Genomic DNA, 19,257 nt, shown 5'->3' on the forward strand with positions numbered 1-19,257 from the left:
CACTGTCCTCTGGACACGTCCCCGCCTTCTCCTGTCCCCGTCCACCCATTTGGATGTTGTGTGCAAGACACTTGGCAGTCCTAGGCCCAGGCCCTGAGCAGTTCCTCTTCAGTGCTCTCCTGCTTCTCCTTCCACTGGGGAAGCTGGCCACAACCTGTTCTCCCTGGAGACCTTTGCTTAGGCTGTCATGGGACCTCATTGTCTGAGGGTACCCCTAGTTAGGGTTTAAAAGCCCCCGCTGTGTCTGGGGAGAAGACTGTGATGGCCCACTGTGCCCTCGCCAGCCATAGCAGCAACCAGAGCAGGAGGAGTCTGAGCCTGCTTCTAGCCACCAAAGCTGACTTCTCACCATCCACCAAGAACAGGAAATGAGCATGTGCCACACAGACCTCTGTCCCCAAGCCTGGGGTGGGGGGGTGGTCTCCAAACTGTTTTCTGGCTTTCGTCTGGCCATTTGGAGTCGGGGGGGTGGTGGGACACAGATCCAGACTGCATCCTCGTCCTGCCTCCTCCTTGGCCATCATGGGCGCTGGAGCAGCTCCTTGGAAGGCCCTACCTTGCAAACAACACATTTCCACCTCTGAAAGAAGGAAAGAGAAGGAAAAGGAAAGGCAGACTTGTGGGGAAGCAAGAACAACATGTCAACACGAAGAGCAAACAGGGCCCTGGACAAAGTGTGGATTGTCGTATGGAGGGAAGGAGTGGGCATTGTCAGTGCTGTTTGCAGACTCAGAAATAGCACCAACCACAGATGCTGGAATCAGATCTGCAGCAGCTGGGCTCCTGCCCACTGCACAGCAGGGCCTGCCCAGGGCAGGCACCACTAAAGATCACTTTTTGGGTTCCTTCTGGAACTTGCTGGGGCCTGGGGAATTGGGAGCTTGTTGCCAACACTCCCTCATCACCAACCAACCAGGCTGTTCCTGAGACACCGGGTATGAGCACCTTGGAGAAGGCTCCTGGTCTGATTCCAAGCCTTCTCTCTGACCAAGAGTAGAGGTTGGGGGTGGAGAGCAGAGGTCCATTGTACCCCTGCTTGGCCAAGTAGATGATGGCAAAGCTGCTGCCCCCAACTCAGCCCCGTTACGCCTGTGCCCAAACCCACACCCACTGTGTGAGCCTGAGTATTCCCCATCCCATGATCTGCTGGGTGCCTCAGAAATGCAGATGACTTGGCCTTGCCAGGGTACTCCCATTCGGAAGGTCTGGATGGCATCTCCATAGTGTCAGAAGCTTCCCAGCGGAGTTTGCTGCTCACTGGAGAGCCTCCTCCCTCCAAGGACTGTTTGTGCACAAACAGAAGTGTTTTATGCCCAGCTCTTGGTAAATGCAGACGTTACTGAGTACTTCTGTCATTTTCCGTATTATTACTGTTATTTCTATTGCTGTTTTCTGGGCTGGAGTAACTGTTGCCTTATGTATGCATCCACTAAGCTGGCCTGGAAATTTGTCTCACTCTTCCCACTGGGACACCATCTTTGGGCATGGTTTGCCTTCCTTTCCAACTGGCCAGCTTGGTTTTTGAGCAGCTGGGCGTCTGTGGTGCTCAGGGTTCCAGCGCTCTTAAGCTGAGAGGCATTGTTTGTCTTGAGGAGTTGGGTGGCTGGTTGGAGTTGGGATGACTGGTCTTCCAGGCCATTGGTAGAAGCCAAAGTCACCTTCACTACCCCCATCAGAGGAGAGAGAAGAGTTAGCCCTGAGTATACAAGGCTTCTAGAATTGGGGTGTTTACCCCAAACCCCAGGAAAATCCTCTGCCACAGTGAGGTCAGATCACTTTTAAAGTCCAGGACCCTTGTCTCCTCACACCACCTGCCGTCTGAAAAATGGAAGTGATAGCTACCTCCTCGGCAGGTCCGCCGGGAGGGCTCAGTGAAATGGTACGGCTCGAGCCCTTAGCCCAGTGCCCAGCACATGGGGGAGGCTCCTGCTGCTTCTGTTGGAAGTAGTGTCACCGTTACTACTGGCATCGTAGCCATCCTGTTATTATTTGTGGCAGAGCCAGGCAGCCCCCTGGGGACCCAGTGAGCTTCCAGCGCCTCAAGCCCCAGACTGCCCCGGCTTTTCCCACAGTTGCATCACAACAGCGCGTCTGTTGCGCGAGAGAGCGCCCAGGAGCTGCCCCGTCACAGTTGTCTATCTCCAGTGTCCTGTTGATAAGATCTGTTAACATTCTCAGATCCAGGTCTGAAATACACAAAGAACAGGGCCTGTTTGTTCAATCCAAGCTTCTAAGGTTTAACTCCCAAAGGAAATTAAATTAGATGCCTGGAGCTATGACAGTCTGGCGTGTTTCTTTGCAGGGAATGTCACCCTTAATATCATGCAGATATTGTGTATAATTTTCTCTGTTTAATTCTTTTAAAATAATGTGAAGTTTCCAGCGGGAACCAGCAAGTCACCAAAAGTGGAAATTGAGGAGCAACCAGGGTTTGTCCCCTTTCCTGGTCTTGCCATCCCCTCCCCCAGCTGAGGATAAAACAAGTCCACACACAGATGGTACGCACTGGTGGCAGTTCTGCTCACAGCCATAAGGCATAAGGCACCCTCTCTCTACCTAGTGCAGACCTCCTTCGGAGGAACTGGCTTGGGACTGAGCTCTGCCTTGGTGGGGTCATCTTGCCTCTTGCTGGAAAACAGCGCTCAGGGGTCTCATGGGGTGGTCATGGTCCCTGTGAACCCTCCCCTCCACCTCAGTCCCAGCACTCCAGTCCCAGGCCTATTTACCTTCCTGGCAGAAAGTTCCTCCCTCCAAATTATTTGTGGGTTAGAAATCAGCGCGGCCTGGCCCAGACTGGAGCCATTGTCATATCATTGGATTTTAGGTATGCTTGTGTTTGTGCTAGCATTTGCAGAGATGGCAACAAGCCCCGGAAATGCCAAAAATATGAATGTGACTTTTGTACTGCTCCAGCAGACTGGTGATAACTGGTAGGGAAACGGGACTATGGGGGGTTGGAGGGGGATCCCTGGGGTAAGAGGAGGAGCCAGGGCTCTGGCAGTGGAAGACTGGGGTGTGATGGGGCAAGAGTCACTGGAGTCCGGAAGAAGGGTCACCCAGTGCCACTTTGGGGCACTTGGAGGAAGCATGGGGGTGGGAGGGGCCACCTCAGGTTGGCATTCCCTGGACTGACTTTGCCTGTCTAAATCTTGTCTCTGTCCTCACTGAAGGCCTGAGCTCCTGAAATAGAAAAAAAAAAAAAAAAAAAAAAAAAACTGTGGTGAGATGGGGGCCAGTAGTCAGAGTTATTTTGCTGCTGACTTGCAGCAAAATAGCTCTGGGCTTGCAGCCTGGGAAGGAGACGTCCTTTGGCTCCCTGTCAACCAAGAGAGGGTACGTGTCCAGGTAGAGCATGGACGGCTTTCATGCCTGTGTCCCTGGGGGCACCACCCAGGGCCGGGCCCAGCCAAGGCACCTGGGGAGTGCTACGGAATTGGGTAGATCAGTGGACAGATGAGCGGAAGAGTGAATAAAGGCATCAGGGCTGTGAGGAGAAGAGACCTGGAGGTGGAAGCTACACGCGAGGTGCTACTTTAGAGTCTAGATAGGACTGGGATATGGTCTTATCTCAGTTCCTCACAAGCCCGTGTGACACAGGGCACATTATACAACCTGTCTGCACCTCAGTTTCCTCATCTGGAAGGAGACTAAAGGAGACAAGATACATGTGCGCTCAGGTTGGCTCACTCAGGCTTCTTATTCGTTGCTCCCACCTCCACCCCTTCGACTTCCTTCTGAGTCCTCCACCCTGTGTGGTCCCCAGCAACCCCACTTGTTGCTCTTCTGCTCTCCCAGGCCATTCCACTTCCTCTCCCAAGCTGGCTATATTCCAGATATATGTAGACTCCACTTACGAGAGTGGACAACTCCCAGGGGAAACCTAAGGAGTACTTTTTGGATCCTTCTAGAGGGTTTTCCCTCAGAGGAGTCACTCACCTTGGTCTTCACCCCATTCTCCATCTTTCTCTGTGCCTCACCCAGGGTAGTCAAAGTTTGCTGGAGGAGGCAAAGCAGAGGCAGCTGGGGCCACAGCCTGGGGCTCTGGAAGGGTCTGGTGCCGAGGCCAGGAGGCTCCATGGGCCAGCACAGGAAGAGTGGAGGGAAGGGTCGGATTGGGAAGAGGAGAGACATCCTCAGCCTGGGTCCGGTGTGGTGCAGGCCTGGTGTGAGCTTGGCCTGACTCTGCAGAGCCAGCCTGAGCAGAGGAGCCAGCTGGGAAGATGGCCCATCAGGTTGAGGAAGGCCTGTGAGGGTGGGGCTTGTGCTCACTGAACAGTGGGGTCAGGCCATCCCGGGCCTCAAAGCAGGAAGTGACAAGGCGTCAGACTAGAACAGCGAAGTGGGACAACTGAGAGGTGACCTGGAGAAGAGGTTTCTCAGAGGAAGTTGTGAAGAACTCAGTGGCTGAATGGGGTCAGCAGCACAGGGGTTTGGGAGCTTCCAGCTTGAGAAACTGTGGAGACTACAGATGGAAACGGGACCTGAGAGCCCCTTTTCTGCTGTAAAATGAGAGAGAGCGGTGCACAGTCTCCAAATTCTCCAGCTCAGACATTCTTGGATGTACCTTCAGGGGCACATCCAGATTCCAGACAAGGCTTGTATTCCAAATCCAAACAGATTCCTTTTGTCCTACCAAGTCGGGAATGAGGGGGAACATGGGAGCCTGGTGGGGCCCGGAGGATGTTGGTGACTGCTCTCACCCAGCCACCCACTTCTCCGTTGCCTCTTTCCTGCACTGCAGCATGCGGGAGGCCCACACTTCCCTGGCCCATAGCCCTACAGGGGACCAGCACTGCTCTCTTTCCAGATATTCCCGCCTTGCTTCCCCATCATCCTCTGACCCCCTTCCTTCCCTGCCCTGGTCCCTTCGGGATTGCAGGCAGGTGGGGTGGGGGGCATGGAGAACACTGGTCTGGGATAGGCTTCCAGCACTGCCCTCTGTCCCTAGAATAGGCTCACCGCTTCTTCATCGCTGGAAGAAGGATTTGTGGCTTGGCAGTTGGCAAAAAGACCATGTATTAAAAAATAATAATAAATGCTTGTCTTGTGCCTTCTTCCCAGATTCTGTTGACTGAAGAGTTTGTAGAGAAAATGCTGGAGGACTTGGAAGATTTGACTTCTCCAGAGGAAGTAAGCCTGTTTCATTCTAACAGTGGCCTCCAGTCTCCAGGAGCCCGTGTGTGTCTTTCGGTCTGTCAGTCTCCAAGGTGTGGGGAAGGGCTGGAGAGGAGACCCTGTAGGTGTTAAACAGCTTTGTTTCTGGTTCCCCAGCCGCCACCGCCCCCCCGCACCTCTCAGGCCAGCTGTCATAAAGACACCTGGGCCAATTGTCTGAACTAGCGGCTCCTGAGAACCTCACTGAAGAGGCAGCCAGGGCCTATGGGCTGGTAGTTCTTCCCCAGCCCCTGCTGTTGCCTGGCAGGTTCTGAACAGAAATCCCACGCCCACTGCCAGAGAACATTCCACTGGGGAGTTCTGGTGGGCAGTAAGGGACTCCTGCTCTCGCCTCAGGCCACCCAGGAGCCTGCCTCCTTTCTCGAGTCTCCAGCCATGAGCTCTCCCCTCTTGGTCTGCCTCTTCCAGCTGGAGGAGCTGGCCGGCCAGGGGGGTGCTTATGCCTTCCTTGGCTACCCATGTGGGGTACAGGAATGGAGCCCATAATCCCCTTTGTTTTTCTTCCTTGTTCCTGGCATCCTCATTTGCAGGGACTTACCTCATCCTGGAAAGTCCCTTCCCCTCCCCCTGGCCTCCTCCTAAGCACCACCCAAGTGGGATCTGAGCCTTCCTGGCCTCAATGCCCCATAGGTTAGTGGAACATTAGCAACCTCGCCAGGCCTCTGGAGAGCTCTTCTGGGCCCTCCCCTGCCTGTGGCAGAGACAGACCCTTCCATAGCCCTTTCTGCCGGGAAGCGTGTTTGGGGAAGAGCTCCTTCACCTCCCAGGGGCCAGCCTTTCAAGCCAGAGGGAGGCCATGTAGGAGCTAGCTTTCAGCCAGGCCTGGAGCATCCAGCTGCCAGGGCTCCCTGGGCCACATCAGCCGGGACACGGTGGCCTCCAACACCCACCCGGTGGAGGAGAGCACGCAGGATGAGCCTGTCCTGTCCACATCTCCAGGTGGACGGCAGCTCCTCAGAGCCTGAGGTCGCCTCTGTCCTCTAGGATGTGGCTTGAGAAGTTAACTCACTGATACGTATTCCAGAGCCACCAAGTCCTTGGTCCGTGCAAGCCAATCAACCCCGCGAGTCACTGGTCCCTGAGGCCTGGCTTCTATTCAGTCAGCCCAGAGCCAGCTGCCCAGAAGTGCTTCCGGAGAGGCCGGCCGCGTTGCACTGGGACGGTAGTGTGCCAGGCCGCTGCTTTGAGCTTGGGTGTTGAGGAGGTAGGAGGGGGACCGTCCAGGCAGGAGGGACAGGAGCCAGGGGGAGCTTAGGAAAGTAGGTCACTAAAAATGACTTTCTTCTTCTTCTTCTTCTCTGTCCAGAGGCTGTCCCCACACCCAGCCCCGCTCTCCACTTTGGTCTTGGCTTGGATAAGTCCCCCATCAGAGGGAGGGAGTGGGGGCCGGCCAGGAAGTATCAGGCCTGTCCACTTCCAGTCCCAGCTCTAGGCAGGCCTAGGGCCCTGTCCTTCCTTCCTTTCTAGCCCGATCTGACTTTTCACCTAACCCTGGGACAGTAGGAATCGTAAAAGGCAGACCTGTTTTCAAGGCAGTGAGCATCTAGTGAGCACACCAGCTGTGTGCCAGAGGAAGTCGAATCTACCAGCCTCTGTCCCACACTCCAGACAGAAGCCTGAGACACAGGACTCTGAGCAGAAAGAGCCTGCACTCTCCTTGGGAAACAGATGAGCTTGAACAAAGGGGAGTGTGATGGGGAGGCACCAGCCCCAAGAAATCCCCTCTGGCCAGCCTTGTCTTGCTCCTCTCCTCCCACCGAGGCCAAGCCAGGGCCTCCTTCCCTTTGGACCCTTTGGCAAAGGCCACAGAGGGCAGGTTCTGGAGTCCTTCTGCATCAGCCCCTGCAAGCAAAGCCATGGCCAGGATAGGACCACAGAGTTCCAGACCTCAAGCCACTTCCCTGTAGCATCTGCACCCTCCCCCCGGCCCCCCACCCCTCAGCCCCAGGGCCTCAGGGAGCAGATTCCTCAAATGCTTGTGGCTGGAGGCAGAACCAAGGAAGTGAGCTGGAGGGAGGTCAGCAGAGTCAAGAAAGAGTTAGAAAACATGCCTCCTCCAACCCCAGTTAATTATTGGCAAGGCAAGGGGAAAGAAGGGGTCACCGAACTCACGCAGCTTAACCCCAGCCCCCCACCTGGGACTAGCATTTGCAACTGGTAGTCATTTGTGCCCCAGCACCTGGGAGACAGGGTGCGGCCCCAGGCTCTCTTTGGGTGGTTGGGACAGAAGACAGGGAGTGGTGCTAACCGCATGCGCTCTGGCTCTGTGCTTGCTCCCTCCACAGTTCAAACTTCCCAAAGAGTACAGCTGGCCTGAGAAGAAGTTGAAAGTCTCCATTCTGCCCGACGTGGTGTTCGACAGCCCACTGCACTAGCCTGGGCTGGGCCCTGCAGGGGCCAAGGGCGAGCCCAGCAGCTCCCCGGTGACTTCCGCTGTAACAGCTGCGCAAACGCGGTTCCCACAGATAAAAGGACACGTGTGAGGAGGACTGCGCAGCCCCCCCACCTCACCTGCAGCTCAGGGGCCTCACCCCCCCCAGCCGGCCAAGCCTCCCTGGGCTGGGAGTGGGCAAACGCAAACCTTCCCCTCCTGCTGCTGCCACCGGTTGTTGTGGTTTGATTTGACTCTGGACCTTGAATGTGCCCTTCGGTGGAGACAGGCCTCGTTCTCACCTCTCCCCTGCCACGCAAGCCAGCAGGAGGGAGTGGAGTGGCCGCTGCGTGCATGGCCCAGCTCTCCTGTGGGAAGCCTGTGCTAGGCCTGGTCCTCTAGCCATGGAACAATTCCTCTGATCGTGTTTGGTTTTATTCCTCCTTATTTTATTTTGTCGAAACCGGATGGTATTTTATTGGTCTTCAGAGATGTCCAGAAGCCGTGTATATAATGTTTTTTTAAAACAGAACTTTATTCCCAGATGAACTTTCTCATTCTCAGACGAGGGCCTGGGCTGGTCTCCCCCTGAGCCACCACCAGAGAAGCTGCCAGGGTTCCATTCACCTGCCAGCCCAGGGCCCCAGAGACAGCTTCACAGAAAGGTGGATTTCTTCCCAGCCAGGCCTGGTGGAGCCTGGGGTCTGGGAGAGCCCAGCCACGCCCTCATGCTGCCTTCAGCCTGGTTTAGCCAACTGGGGCCAGGAGGAGGTACCGCTGGTTCTCAGACGGACTCAGCCCCTGGCAAAGTTCAAGGACCACCAGGGTCCCAGAGACTTGGCAGCCCAGCCTCATCTTCCAGGCCTTGTCCACCCAACCAGGCCTGCCTGAGAGAGGGTGAGGCCCAGCACCTCGTAGACCATCGCCACCTGCCACTCAGGGCCTAGGTCTCCAGCTCTTTGACCACTTCTGTTCCATTTCCTCCTCCCTGGGCCTCCCAGCCTCCAGGCTGCAGAACTCTGGCATATTAAAAATGGAAAAATCAACCTCTCACCATGTCCCTCACTTTGATTTTGCAAGCACTGCCTTCTGCGACCCTCAGCCTCCCAGCGTCCATCCGTTTCTTGTCTTTCATTCCCCATGCGCCACGTCATTCCCCAGACCTCTTTTTCGGCATCCTGGTCTCTCCCAGTCTCTTACCCCACCACTGCAGATCTCGTGGTTTTCCTCCCAAAAATAGACCTATCTCTGGCCCATGGGTTTGGGGTTCCTCTGGGGTTGTCTGCCACTCCTGACCTGGAATCAGCAAACCTGCTTTGTGCCCTCTCACCCCTGACTCTAGGGACTGCTGTTTCAAGATCTCCTTTTAGGCCTTTCCAAAGCCAAGTCCTTTGGGCTGTCAGGGCCTTCCTGACTGCACACACCGGTGCCACAGCAGTGCCACAGGTGGCCCATGGGGTGAAGGACCCCTTGGTGAGAGGGTCATGAGGGCAGAGACTGGGCACTCCAGGGAGCAAGATTTGGACTTCCAAGGGGCCACGAGGCTCTGGCCGCTTCTACACACAAACCCTCAGGGTTGCCCAGTTCACACCATCAAACTCAGAGCTTCCAGGTGGATCATACTGGGAGAGCAAGGCTCTGGGCCTCCACCAACTAAGATCGAAGCTCCTCTGGACCTGGTGTTGATAGCAGCTGTGCCTTTTGCTCCAAGGACTTTTCCAAAAGGACGTGTTCTGGCCGCCACCCACCATGGCATCTCCCTGCCGTGGCAGCGCTTGTCATCTAATGTTTCGTGGCCGGAGAGGTGCCGTTCGCTTGTCTCTGGCCCACCTCGCCACAGATTCTTTCTTTCTGGGGACCTGCCTCTGCCTACCTGGTTTGGCTAATGGGGAGGAGGGTACCTTCTGAGCTAAGCTTAGTCATTAGTATGGCAGACAGGCCGAAGGCAGGTGAGCTCTGAGACTGTGAGCCCATGAAGCCTGTGGCCCCTTGCTGCCCTGTGATGTCAGGAACCTCCTAGGTCTGGCTGGGGCCAGGACTCCCTCTCCTCTCCCTATGGTGCATTGGCTCTGGACGCGTCACAGAGCACCCACCATCTCTCACCAGGCCTTCCAGAGGTTTCTCTGGGAGGGGGCTCTCCACCGAGCTTCTGGCTGGTGAAGGGGACCCTCACTGAGGACCAAGTGAGGCCAACCCCATAATGTGCCTGGCACAGCACTTGGCACACCAGTGAGTACTCACTAAATGTACCACTTCCCTCCCTGCAGTGCTCTGGGAGCCCTGACATAGTGAGCTGGGGAGGTACATCTCCCTCCTAAATCTGCCTCTTCCTTGTGGCTTCTCTTTGGCTTGCCCAGTCCTGCCCCCTCCCTCTAGGTCCCTGTGGCTCAGGCTCTGGGAGGAAGGGGCTCCCCCCGTGCATACACATGGCAGACTCTCGGACTCCTCAGGTCCAGTGTGGGCTGCAGGAAGACTGCAGACCCAGCTGTCATTCCGAGGGGCAGAGCGGCTTGTGCAAGGTCTCAGGTCTGGCCAGGGAACTGGTGCCTCTTCCTGCCTTTCTCTTCCTCTTGCAAAGGCAAGGCTTCGGGCAGGACTCAGAAGCCTTGGGGAAAGTCTAAAGGGCTAGAGCATTTTTAAAAATGTACACAGGGTCTTGGGACTGGGTTTTGAGATTGAGATGAGAGCAGGGAAAGAAACCCCAAAGGTTGGTGCCCCTATGGGGCAGACCAGTAGAGAACTCCCTTGACTGTATTTTTTTATGCAGTGTCTTTCCTCTCTGGCTTCTGGGTACCCCACACGAGGTGGGTACCCCACACGAGGTGGGGTGCCTGGGTCCCTGTTACAAGTTGGGAGCCCTGTAGAGAGAGCTCTCCTTTTGTACAAGTAACTGAATGCTGCAATGAGCAGTCTTTTGTAAAATTTTATATTAGTTTCTAATGTCGACGGCGACTCGGTTCCTAGGGGTTGCAGCCAGCCTGGGACTTTTGTAAGAATTTTTGGGTGACTCACTTAGATGTCGTTTCCTTCTTGCTCCCTCTTCCTCTGTGTAATCTAAGTGCATTAAACATATTTGCAGAAGTGCCTGGATCTTGTGCTCCTTTTTGGATGCCTGGAGTAGGGGAGAGGCCAGCCTGGGGCCCTGGCAGAGGGGTGGGTTGGACTCCTCTGCCGAGAAGGAGCCAGGATGGGGGAAGGCCCTCAAAGACTTCGTTGGGCATGGAGGTGTCCAAGAGCAGGATCATGCAGCTGGTGACTCTGGAGTCATGCAGAAATGACTTCGCAGGCTCCCTTTCACTGGTCTTGAATTCCTCTAAGGTTATGGGGGTGGAGGGAAGTAGGAGCAAGAAACAGGTCTGTGAAGATGAGTGGCTGGGTCGAGACCCTCTTTCTTCCTCTTCTGCTCTCCTCTCACTAAAAAAGCCTTTTCCCCTTGGGAAGGTGGGCCTTCCATCCCTCCCTTCCAGCTCGGGTCAGGAGATGGCCACTCCCCTCACCATCTCAATTCACCCTCCTGAGATGGATGGGCAGCCTCAGAATCATCACACCCACTGGGTGACCCAGAAGGCAGCCCTCCCTCCCTGTGAGCCCCTGTGGGCCTGGCCTTGGTGAGGAGGTGGTGGATCTCCCTTCCCTGGACTGCCCAGCTCCTGTCCCTCCAGGACATGGCACGGCACAACAGAGCCCAATCCCCATGGGGAGATGGCAACAGCCTGGGACGTTAGAGGCAGGCAGGAGGGGGTCCACACCGGACAGGTTTTCTACAACCTGCAGGGCTGCTCTAAACCTTCCCGCGTTCTTCCCCTTCCTGATAGGCCCAGTTGTCTGTCTCGGAGAATAGCGGGGCCATGTCTCCTGGTGCTCGGTTTGGGGCTGTAGCACCCATTGGGGGATTTGCTGGGCTAGTGGCAGAAGTCCTGGGGGGATCACAAGAAGGGAGGGGACAGCGGGTGTCAGCTCTTGGGAAGGGACTCTGTCCTCTGAGAACCAGCTTTATCTGGGGGACTTTCCCCAGGCCAAGGTCAGTACTCCTTCCCCTGTGACCTACTGAATGATGTGGCTGGCCCCTGGAGCAGTGGGACAGGTCCTGTCTGGGGCCCTCAGCCAGTCTGGCAGTCAGAGCAAGGGAGCTGGGAGGGCCCAGAGCTGGACTGACAATCGCAGGGTGGCTCAGGCCACACGCATTCACCTTTTCTTTTCTCCTTGGAGATTGGGGGGGTGGGTGGAGGGAAGGGCTGATTATCTAATCCTCCTCATCTGACCAGCCTAGAAGGACCTGGGGTCAGAGTGGAGCTCCAGTCCCAGAGAGCACAGAATGGCAAGATCCTGCATTTAGGTGGTTCCAGGAGCTAGGACTAGGCTGAGATCCTTCCTGCAAAGAGGCTCCTGGGCCTAGAGCAGAGACCCCACCCTAGATTTAAGGAGGGGAGAAATCTGCCATGTGATCTGCAATGTCACCTCCGAAAGGCCTGTACTTTCCTCCAGGCATCTGCTCTGGTCTGTGTGGGGTGGAAGGATCTCAGGGCCCTGGGTGAGGGGGACCCACAGGCTCCAGAGCCATCAGACTAGGGAGCCTAAGAGATTTACCAAACTGGCCTAACCAGAAGGAGAATGCGGAGGGAAGTGAGTCAACCCAGGCTGCCAGGCACTGAGATAGCTGCCTAGCTATAGCCCCCGGAGGAGGTGGGGAGGTCAGGGCCGGGGCTAGGGAGTGCTGTCCTGGGCAGGAGAAGGGAGAGATTTGTCCTAAGGCTGCAGTGGGGGCAGGTCAGGATGTGGTCTGGGAGGGCAACCATCTCCAGGCCCCTTCTGTGGGGGCACCATGGGACTGACCCAGTCCCCTCCTCTTCTCCTTACTGTCGGGAAGTCTTTGGGAGAGAGCTAAGGCCAGGATGGGGGAAAGGGGCAAGATGCCTGGTGGGTGTCCATGATCTGTGTTCATTCACTCCTCCTTTCAACAAATGCATGCCAGGCCCTCTGCTATATGCTGGGAGACTGGACACAGGCCTGGCTTTAAGAAGTGTGTCATGCAATGGGGAAAACAGACAAGGAAAAAACTGCAAGGAAGAGCCATGAAGGAGGAAGACCGTCAGCTGCTTTCTGTCCTACCGTGAGTGACTCCACCGCTGGTCAGTGTGACTTTGGACAGGTTTTTTTCATCTGCAAATGGATACTTGCTTCACAGAGTTTTTGCAAAGATTATATGAGATAATATACATAAGATGCCTGCCACATAGTAATTGCTCAATTAGCATTAACCCTTTATTAAAGGGCTAGGCTAGGGTACGGACATAGAAAAGGTACCCAACCCAGTCTGGAGATTAAAAAAGGCTTCCTGAAAGAAGTGACATCCAGGTCAAAACTGAAGGATGCTTAAAGATGAAGGACAAAAGAAGAGGAGATTAATTTTCAAAAGCCCTCCAGGCAGACAGAACAACAAGGGGAAAAGCCCCAAAACTCTTCTTGGGATTTGGAATGCTCGAGGTTTATGGCATCAAACTTTCACTTGAGGACCATTCCCTTACCTTTTGGATGAAGAACATTCTGAGAGAGCAAGATGGGAGGCAAGGACCAAGCAGGCCTGGGTTAAGGTAGAAGCGGTAGGGATGGAGAGAATGGAATGAATCATTCATTGATTCAACAAATATTTATTGAACACCTACTATGTGATAGGTCCTATTCTAGGCTCCGTAGATACATTATTTTAAAAAATATATATTCCTTTCACAGATCTTATATTTTAGTGATGGGAGATAGATGGTATTTGTTTAGAATAGAATATGTAGTACATGGATGTATGTGCTATGGAGAAAAAATAAAGCAGAAGAGGAGAAATAGGGCTGGGGTGGGGTGTGTTTGTAAATACAGACGTCAGGGAAGGCCTCGCTGCATAGGTGACATTTGAGCAAAGGAACTCAAAGGAAGAAGTGTGCAATAGGGACATCTGGAGGAAGAATGGTCCAGACAAAGAGCGCTGCAGAGACCCTGGGGTTAGGGGAAACACACTAGGTATATGTCAGGAACAAGAGGAAGCCAGTGTGGCTGGAGCAGAATGAGAGAAGGGATTAACAGGAGATTGCTTACAGAGAGGGCAGCTAGTGCAGGACCTGGCAGGCGGTAATGAAATTTGGACTTTTATTCTGAAGTGGGAAGCCATCAGGAGATTTTTGAGCCTAAAAGTGACACAGTCTGCCATATACATATTTTTAAGTTTTATTTATTTGAGAAAGAGAGTGAACGGATGAGGGATTGAGGGAGAGAATCTCAAGCAGATTCTCTGCTGAGCAGGGAGCCCCATAGGGGGGCTTGATCCCATGACCCTGAGACCATGACCTGAGCCGAAATCAAGAGTCTGATACTTGCCCAACTGAGCCACCCAGGCGCCCCACGGTCCACACATTTTAAAAAGATTTCTCTGGCTACTATGTTGAGAATTGACCTGGGAGGTAAGGGCAGAAGCAAAGAAACTACTTCGAATCTACGGAAATAATCTAGGCTAGAGATAATGGAGATGGGAAGAAGTGGCAAGATTTGCTAAAGGGTTGGTATGGGATGTTCACCGAGAAGTGGACAACTTCAGAGGAATAGGAGCAGGAGTGTGTACTGAAATTACTATAGTTTTGGACATGCTGACTTTGATATTCATTGTACCTCCAGGGGACGAGGTTAAGCGAGCAACTAGTATACAAATGGATGACCTGAGAGATCCTTTTTTTTTTCCAGAATCTTTTTTTTTTTTTTTAGATTTTTTTTTTTTTTTTTTGACAGAGATCACAAGTAGGCAGAGAGGCCGGCAAGGGGTGGGGGTGGGGGGAGGCAGGCTCCCTGCTGAGCATGGGGCTTGATCCCAGGACCCTGAGATCATGACCCAAGCCGAAGGCAGAGGCTTCAACCCACTGAGCCACCCAGGCGCCCCCAACCTGAGAGATATTTAAGAGAAGATCTATAGGATCTATAGGATCTATAGGCGCCTAGGTGGCTCAATTGGTTGAATGTCCGATTCTTGGTTTTAGCTCAGGTCATGATCTTGGGGTCCTGAGACAGAATCAAATCTCGGTGATGAGTGGGGAGTCTGCTGTAAAATTCTCTCCCTCTGCCTCTCCCCTGGCTTGTGTTTGCAGGCATGTTCTCTCTCTCTCTTCCTCTCTCTCTCATAAATAAATAAATCCTTAATTAAAAAGAGAGAGAGAGGGATGCCTGAGTGGCTCAGTTGGTTGAGCCGCTGCCTTTGGCTCAGGTCATGATCCTAGGATCCTGGGATTGAGTCCCACATCAGGCTCCTTGCTCAGCGGGGAGCCTACTTCTCTCTCTGCCTCTATCTGCCACTCTGCCTGCTTGTGTGCTCTCTCTCTCGCTCGCTCTCTGACAAATAAATAAAATCTTAAAAAGAGAGAGAGAGAAGCATCTATAACACCTGACTGGATGGCTAAGGGAGGTGAAAGGGAGATATTAAGGTCGCTTCCCTGATCCTTGGCTTGATCACTAAGCTGCTGACAGGTCCCACTGACTGAGATGGGGGACACATGGGGTGGGGAAAATGGGCTGGAATATGAAGAGGATGATGAGTTTAGTTTCCAATACATTGAATTCAACGTGCCTGTGAGACATCCAGGGGGATGGCAGGGTTGGCTACACTGACCTGCAGCCAGGAAGGTGAATTTTCCGACCGGAGATGGTGAGTGGAGAGCCACCAGGTTACAGACAGTAGTAAAGCTTTAGGAGTGAGAGTCTTCAGGGAGCAGGTATAGATTAGTAAGAGGATAGGATGGAGTGCAGGGCTCTCAGGACTGTCAACATTTATGAGATGGAAATTGGAGAAGTTTGTGGTTAGAAAGATAAGAAAAAAACCAGAAAAGTATGATATCTTACAAGTTAAGGGGGGCGGTCTAGAAAGGTGGGGAATGTGAGGAATCCTTTAGATTATCCTGGAGGGCATTGGTGAGGAAGCCAGAGAAGGACCCTCCAAGACTCCAAACTAGACTTTATTGTTTCTCTGTACCATCTTTAGAGCATGTGATTAAGGATTAGGCTTGGAAGCCATTTTCTCCTTGTTTGTTAATTCAGACATGCAGGCATTCATTTATTCATTCATTCAACAAAAGATCTCCCATGCGGGGTGGGGGGAATGCAAAGGGCTGAAGACACAGGGGCTCTGTCATTGGAGGGCCCACATTAGCCCCCCAGTCAGGAATAAGGAGACAGGATTCCTAGAGCAGCGAGGCCCTCTGGTTTTATGGAAGGATCAGGGACCCACTGGTTACTCTGAATTGGATCTGAATCTCAGTTCTATTCAGAACTGAATAGAATAAGCGAGCAACTAGTATACAAATGCGTGAGAATGGAATAGAACTGAGTGATGTGAACTGAGTGATAGAACTGAGCTGATGACTCCAAAATCTATAATCGCAGTACAAACGTTCCCCCAGCTTTGTATATACGATTGTCTTTGCAACATCGCCACTGGGATATCGGAGGCAACTCAAATTTAACTTAGAGCTACTGAAAAATCTCCCCACCCAAGCTCATTCTCTTCAATTCTCTCCTTCTTGGTGTGTGCTACCACCATGCAGACTTGCTGAGGGACAACTCCTCTAAGACTCACTTAAAAACATTTTGGAGGGATAAAAAATAATATATACCTAGTAACATTTTGAAAGTTCAAAAGGACATACTATATACAGTGATAAGCACACCTTGATCCCATTCCTATCCCATTCCTATTAACGTGTTGATTCCTCTCCACCCCATCTCTAATCCTTATCTAGTCCTGTTGACACTACTTCCAGAATTTATCCCAAATCTGAGGGCTTCTCATAACCATCTTCAAGTCTTACCATGACCTAGAAGACCCTGCATGTTCTGTCCCCTACTTGTCTTCTCCCTTGGAGGGCCTCTTTCTGCCCTGGAGCATGCCTAATCTGTTGCTTTCTCATTTGTTTCTTCTTCTGACTGAAGCACTTTTTCCCAGGGTTGTTAATGGCCTGATGACTCCTGAATATTCAGGTCTTGGCTCAGATGTCACTTTTCTGAGGAGCCCTGTGTGAGCCCCTTACTCTCTATCACAGAAATTATCCTGTATATGCAACACTAATATTTATATATATTATAAAATAACAGTATTTATGATAGGCTTATATTAGTATTAATCATTATTATAATTATTATTAGGTATATGTTCTCCAGGGAATCCCAGGGCCCAGAAAAATGCCTGGCACTTCCAGGCTTTTGTTAAAATATTTGTTAACGGACCCATCGACCTCCAGCAGATTACTCCACTTCTTTAAGTCTTCATTCCCTTATTAATAGAGAAGGGATTACAATGCCTATTTTGCTTGGTAGTTTTAAGTGTCAGATATGTGGGGGAAAGTATTAAGGACATGGGGAAATAGCCAGGTGAACCTTTACAGTTCCCTGTTCACTTACATCAGACCGAAGGAGCAGACTGATAAACCCTTCCTTTCCTCCCAGGTAAAAAGAGCTACGGGTGAAAATGCCCAAGAAGAGGTGGTCCCACTACGCAGCGGCATCATCGCCGTTTTAAGTAGCGCGGAACTCTCCTCCCACCCTAGTGTTTAATGTACCGAAGTAAGTGCAAGTCACGTGAGGCTCTCGCGTCTGCCCCGCCCTAAAGAGGCGGAGCCTTAGCTTGGCGACCAATAGCGTGAGCAGCCTCCGGAACAGCCCCAACTCCAGACAGGAAAAAGGGGAGGAGCCGGGAGCTCCAGCAGCTGTAACAGCACTTCCGGACAATACGCCCCGCCCTTATTCCCCCCTCCCCTCCCCGTCCGTCCGGGTCTCCAGTGCCGGGTGGGCCGAACCAGCGGGTGCTGATTAAAGGCGCCGCAGTTGCGCTGCCGCTTTCTCCACCCGTCCTCCTCCCCGGCTCCCCGCCCCCTTCCCGTGTAGCGGGACCGGCCTTGATGTAGGGACACCACCCTCCGCCTGTCTCCGCTCTACCTCGAGAGTCCGGCTCACCGCAGACCCCTGCCCGCCCGCATCTCCACCCTGCCGGACGCACTCTGCTCGGAGCCCATTGTATCCCCTCGCCCCGGGCTGCAGACTCCGAGGCCAGACTGTGGCGGGAAGATCGGGGACCCCTGTGCGCCCCTCCAGCCGGTCCCACGAGCCGGGGCCCCCCCCCCGCCCGCCCCCCTTCCCAAGGCGAGGTAGCGGCGAGGGCGCCCTTCCCTCGCTGCTAAGGCGGGGGGGGCCGACTGACGGGCCGCAGGGACTCCCCCCCGCCCCAGCCCCAGTCGCGCCCCCCCCCCCCGGCGCCCCTTTCCCAGGGGGACAGCCGGAGCCGGAGCGAGCAGAAGCAGGAAAAGAACTGCCCGGCGCGCAGATCATTTTTATTATCGAGATTATTATTAAAAGGGGGCGGGGAGCCCAGAATGCGGGGGAGGGGGCCAGAGACGCAGCTATTTTTATTAAACAGATTATTCCTGAAATAATAATACGCGCAAGATGGCTGAAGGTGGCCCTGATGAGAGTGTTGGGGTTTTTTTTCCTTTTCCTTTTTTTTTTTTTTTTTTTGATCTGAGGATAAAGCTCTGAGGCGACTGCCGCTGCGGAGACCCTGCCCGAAGTGCCCTCCCCTCAGTTGTGAAGCTTCGGGCGGACAAACGGACCCACAGACAGAGCGACTGGCGTGGGCCCGCCCCGGACGCGTCGCCTGGGCAGCAGCCGGGGGCCGCCGGAGCTCGCCTTTCTGTCGACTTCTTCCAATTCTAATCTTTTTTTATTTTTTGGAAAGGACCGGGGTGGGTGGAGCAGAGGTGGAGAGAAATCGGGACTTGGCATTTTCTCCTCTCTCTCTCCTAATTTAAGGGAGGCCGCCAGCCCTCCCCTTAAAAAAAAAAAAAAAAAAATCCCACCGAGAGAGAGAGAGAGAGAAAGCCCGCTGCAGGACCCTCGAGCGAGCGCGCCCGGACCCCTGGCCACCGCGGCCGCAGCCAGGAGCCCAAGATGGCTGGGCTCTGAGGGAGGCAGCCTGGCCCGGCTGGCTCGGCCCGGCCCCACCGCCGCAGGCTGGCTCCGACCGCAGCCCGGAGCCTTCCAGGCCGGAGCAGAGGCCGAGAAGAAAAGAAAGTGGGGGGGAGGGGGGCCGGGGTGGCGAAGGGGGAGGGCCGGGGCGGGGGGGAGGGGAGGGCCGGGAGCCGAGCCTCCTGTTCATTAGCAGTTGAGAAAAATTCCTTTCTAGTTTGATCAATCCTTGTTTTCCTCGGCAGAGCCGAGGCGCCCGCCCAGCGCGGAGACCGAGAGCGGGGTCTCTCTGCGGCGGGGGCGGCGGGCGCCCGGCCTCGGGGAAGCGCAGAAGTCGCGAAGAGGGGGTCAGGCCGGAGCACCGCCGGGGCTTCTCCCTCCCTTTCTGGTTGGCTTTTTTTTTTTTTTTTTCCACTTCTCTCCCTCCCCCTTCCGTTTCTATTTGTGAAGGGAGGAGGAAGGCAGAGGCGGGCTGGTGTCTCTGGCCGGGGACTGGAATTTCATCTGAATGACTGCCCCTGCGCGCACGCAGCGCCCGGGAGTCGGCCCGCCTGCGCCCCGCAGCCCGCACCCGCACCCGGCCGGCCAGCCCGGAGGCGCCTGCGCCGCGGCCCGGGGACCGCCAGCTCGCCTCGCCCGCCCGCTCCCGATCTAGCTGCCCTCGGCTCGGCCTCTCCCGCTTCCTCGGCTTCTCGGACCCCGGACGCGACGAGTGAGGTGCTGCGCGG

General features: G+C 54.3%; 1 protein-coding gene across 2 annotated transcripts in view; it reads left to right on the forward strand.

The window, feature by feature from the left end:
• Positions 1-10,634, forward strand: part of SUFU (SUFU negative regulator of hedgehog signaling) — a 114,315-nt gene extending 103,681 nt beyond the window's left edge. For both annotated transcript variants that reach the window (XM_059398454.1, XM_059398456.1), the window contains exons 11-12: positions 5,062-5,130; positions 7,461-10,634. In XM_059398454.1, coding sequence (XP_059254437.1) covers positions 5,062-5,130; positions 7,461-7,550 — 159 coding nt within the window. In that variant the 3' untranslated portion in view covers positions 7,551-10,634. The remainder of the gene's footprint in view (positions 1-5,061; positions 5,131-7,460) is intronic.
• The last annotated feature ends 8,623 nt before the right edge of the window (positions 10,635-19,257 follow it).

The sequence above is a fragment of the Mustela nigripes genome, chromosome 4 (genome assembly GCF_022355385.1).
Source record: "Mustela nigripes isolate SB6536 chromosome 4, MUSNIG.SB6536, whole genome shotgun sequence".
NCBI classification, from domain to species: Eukaryota; Metazoa; Chordata; class Mammalia; order Carnivora; family Mustelidae; genus Mustela; species Mustela nigripes.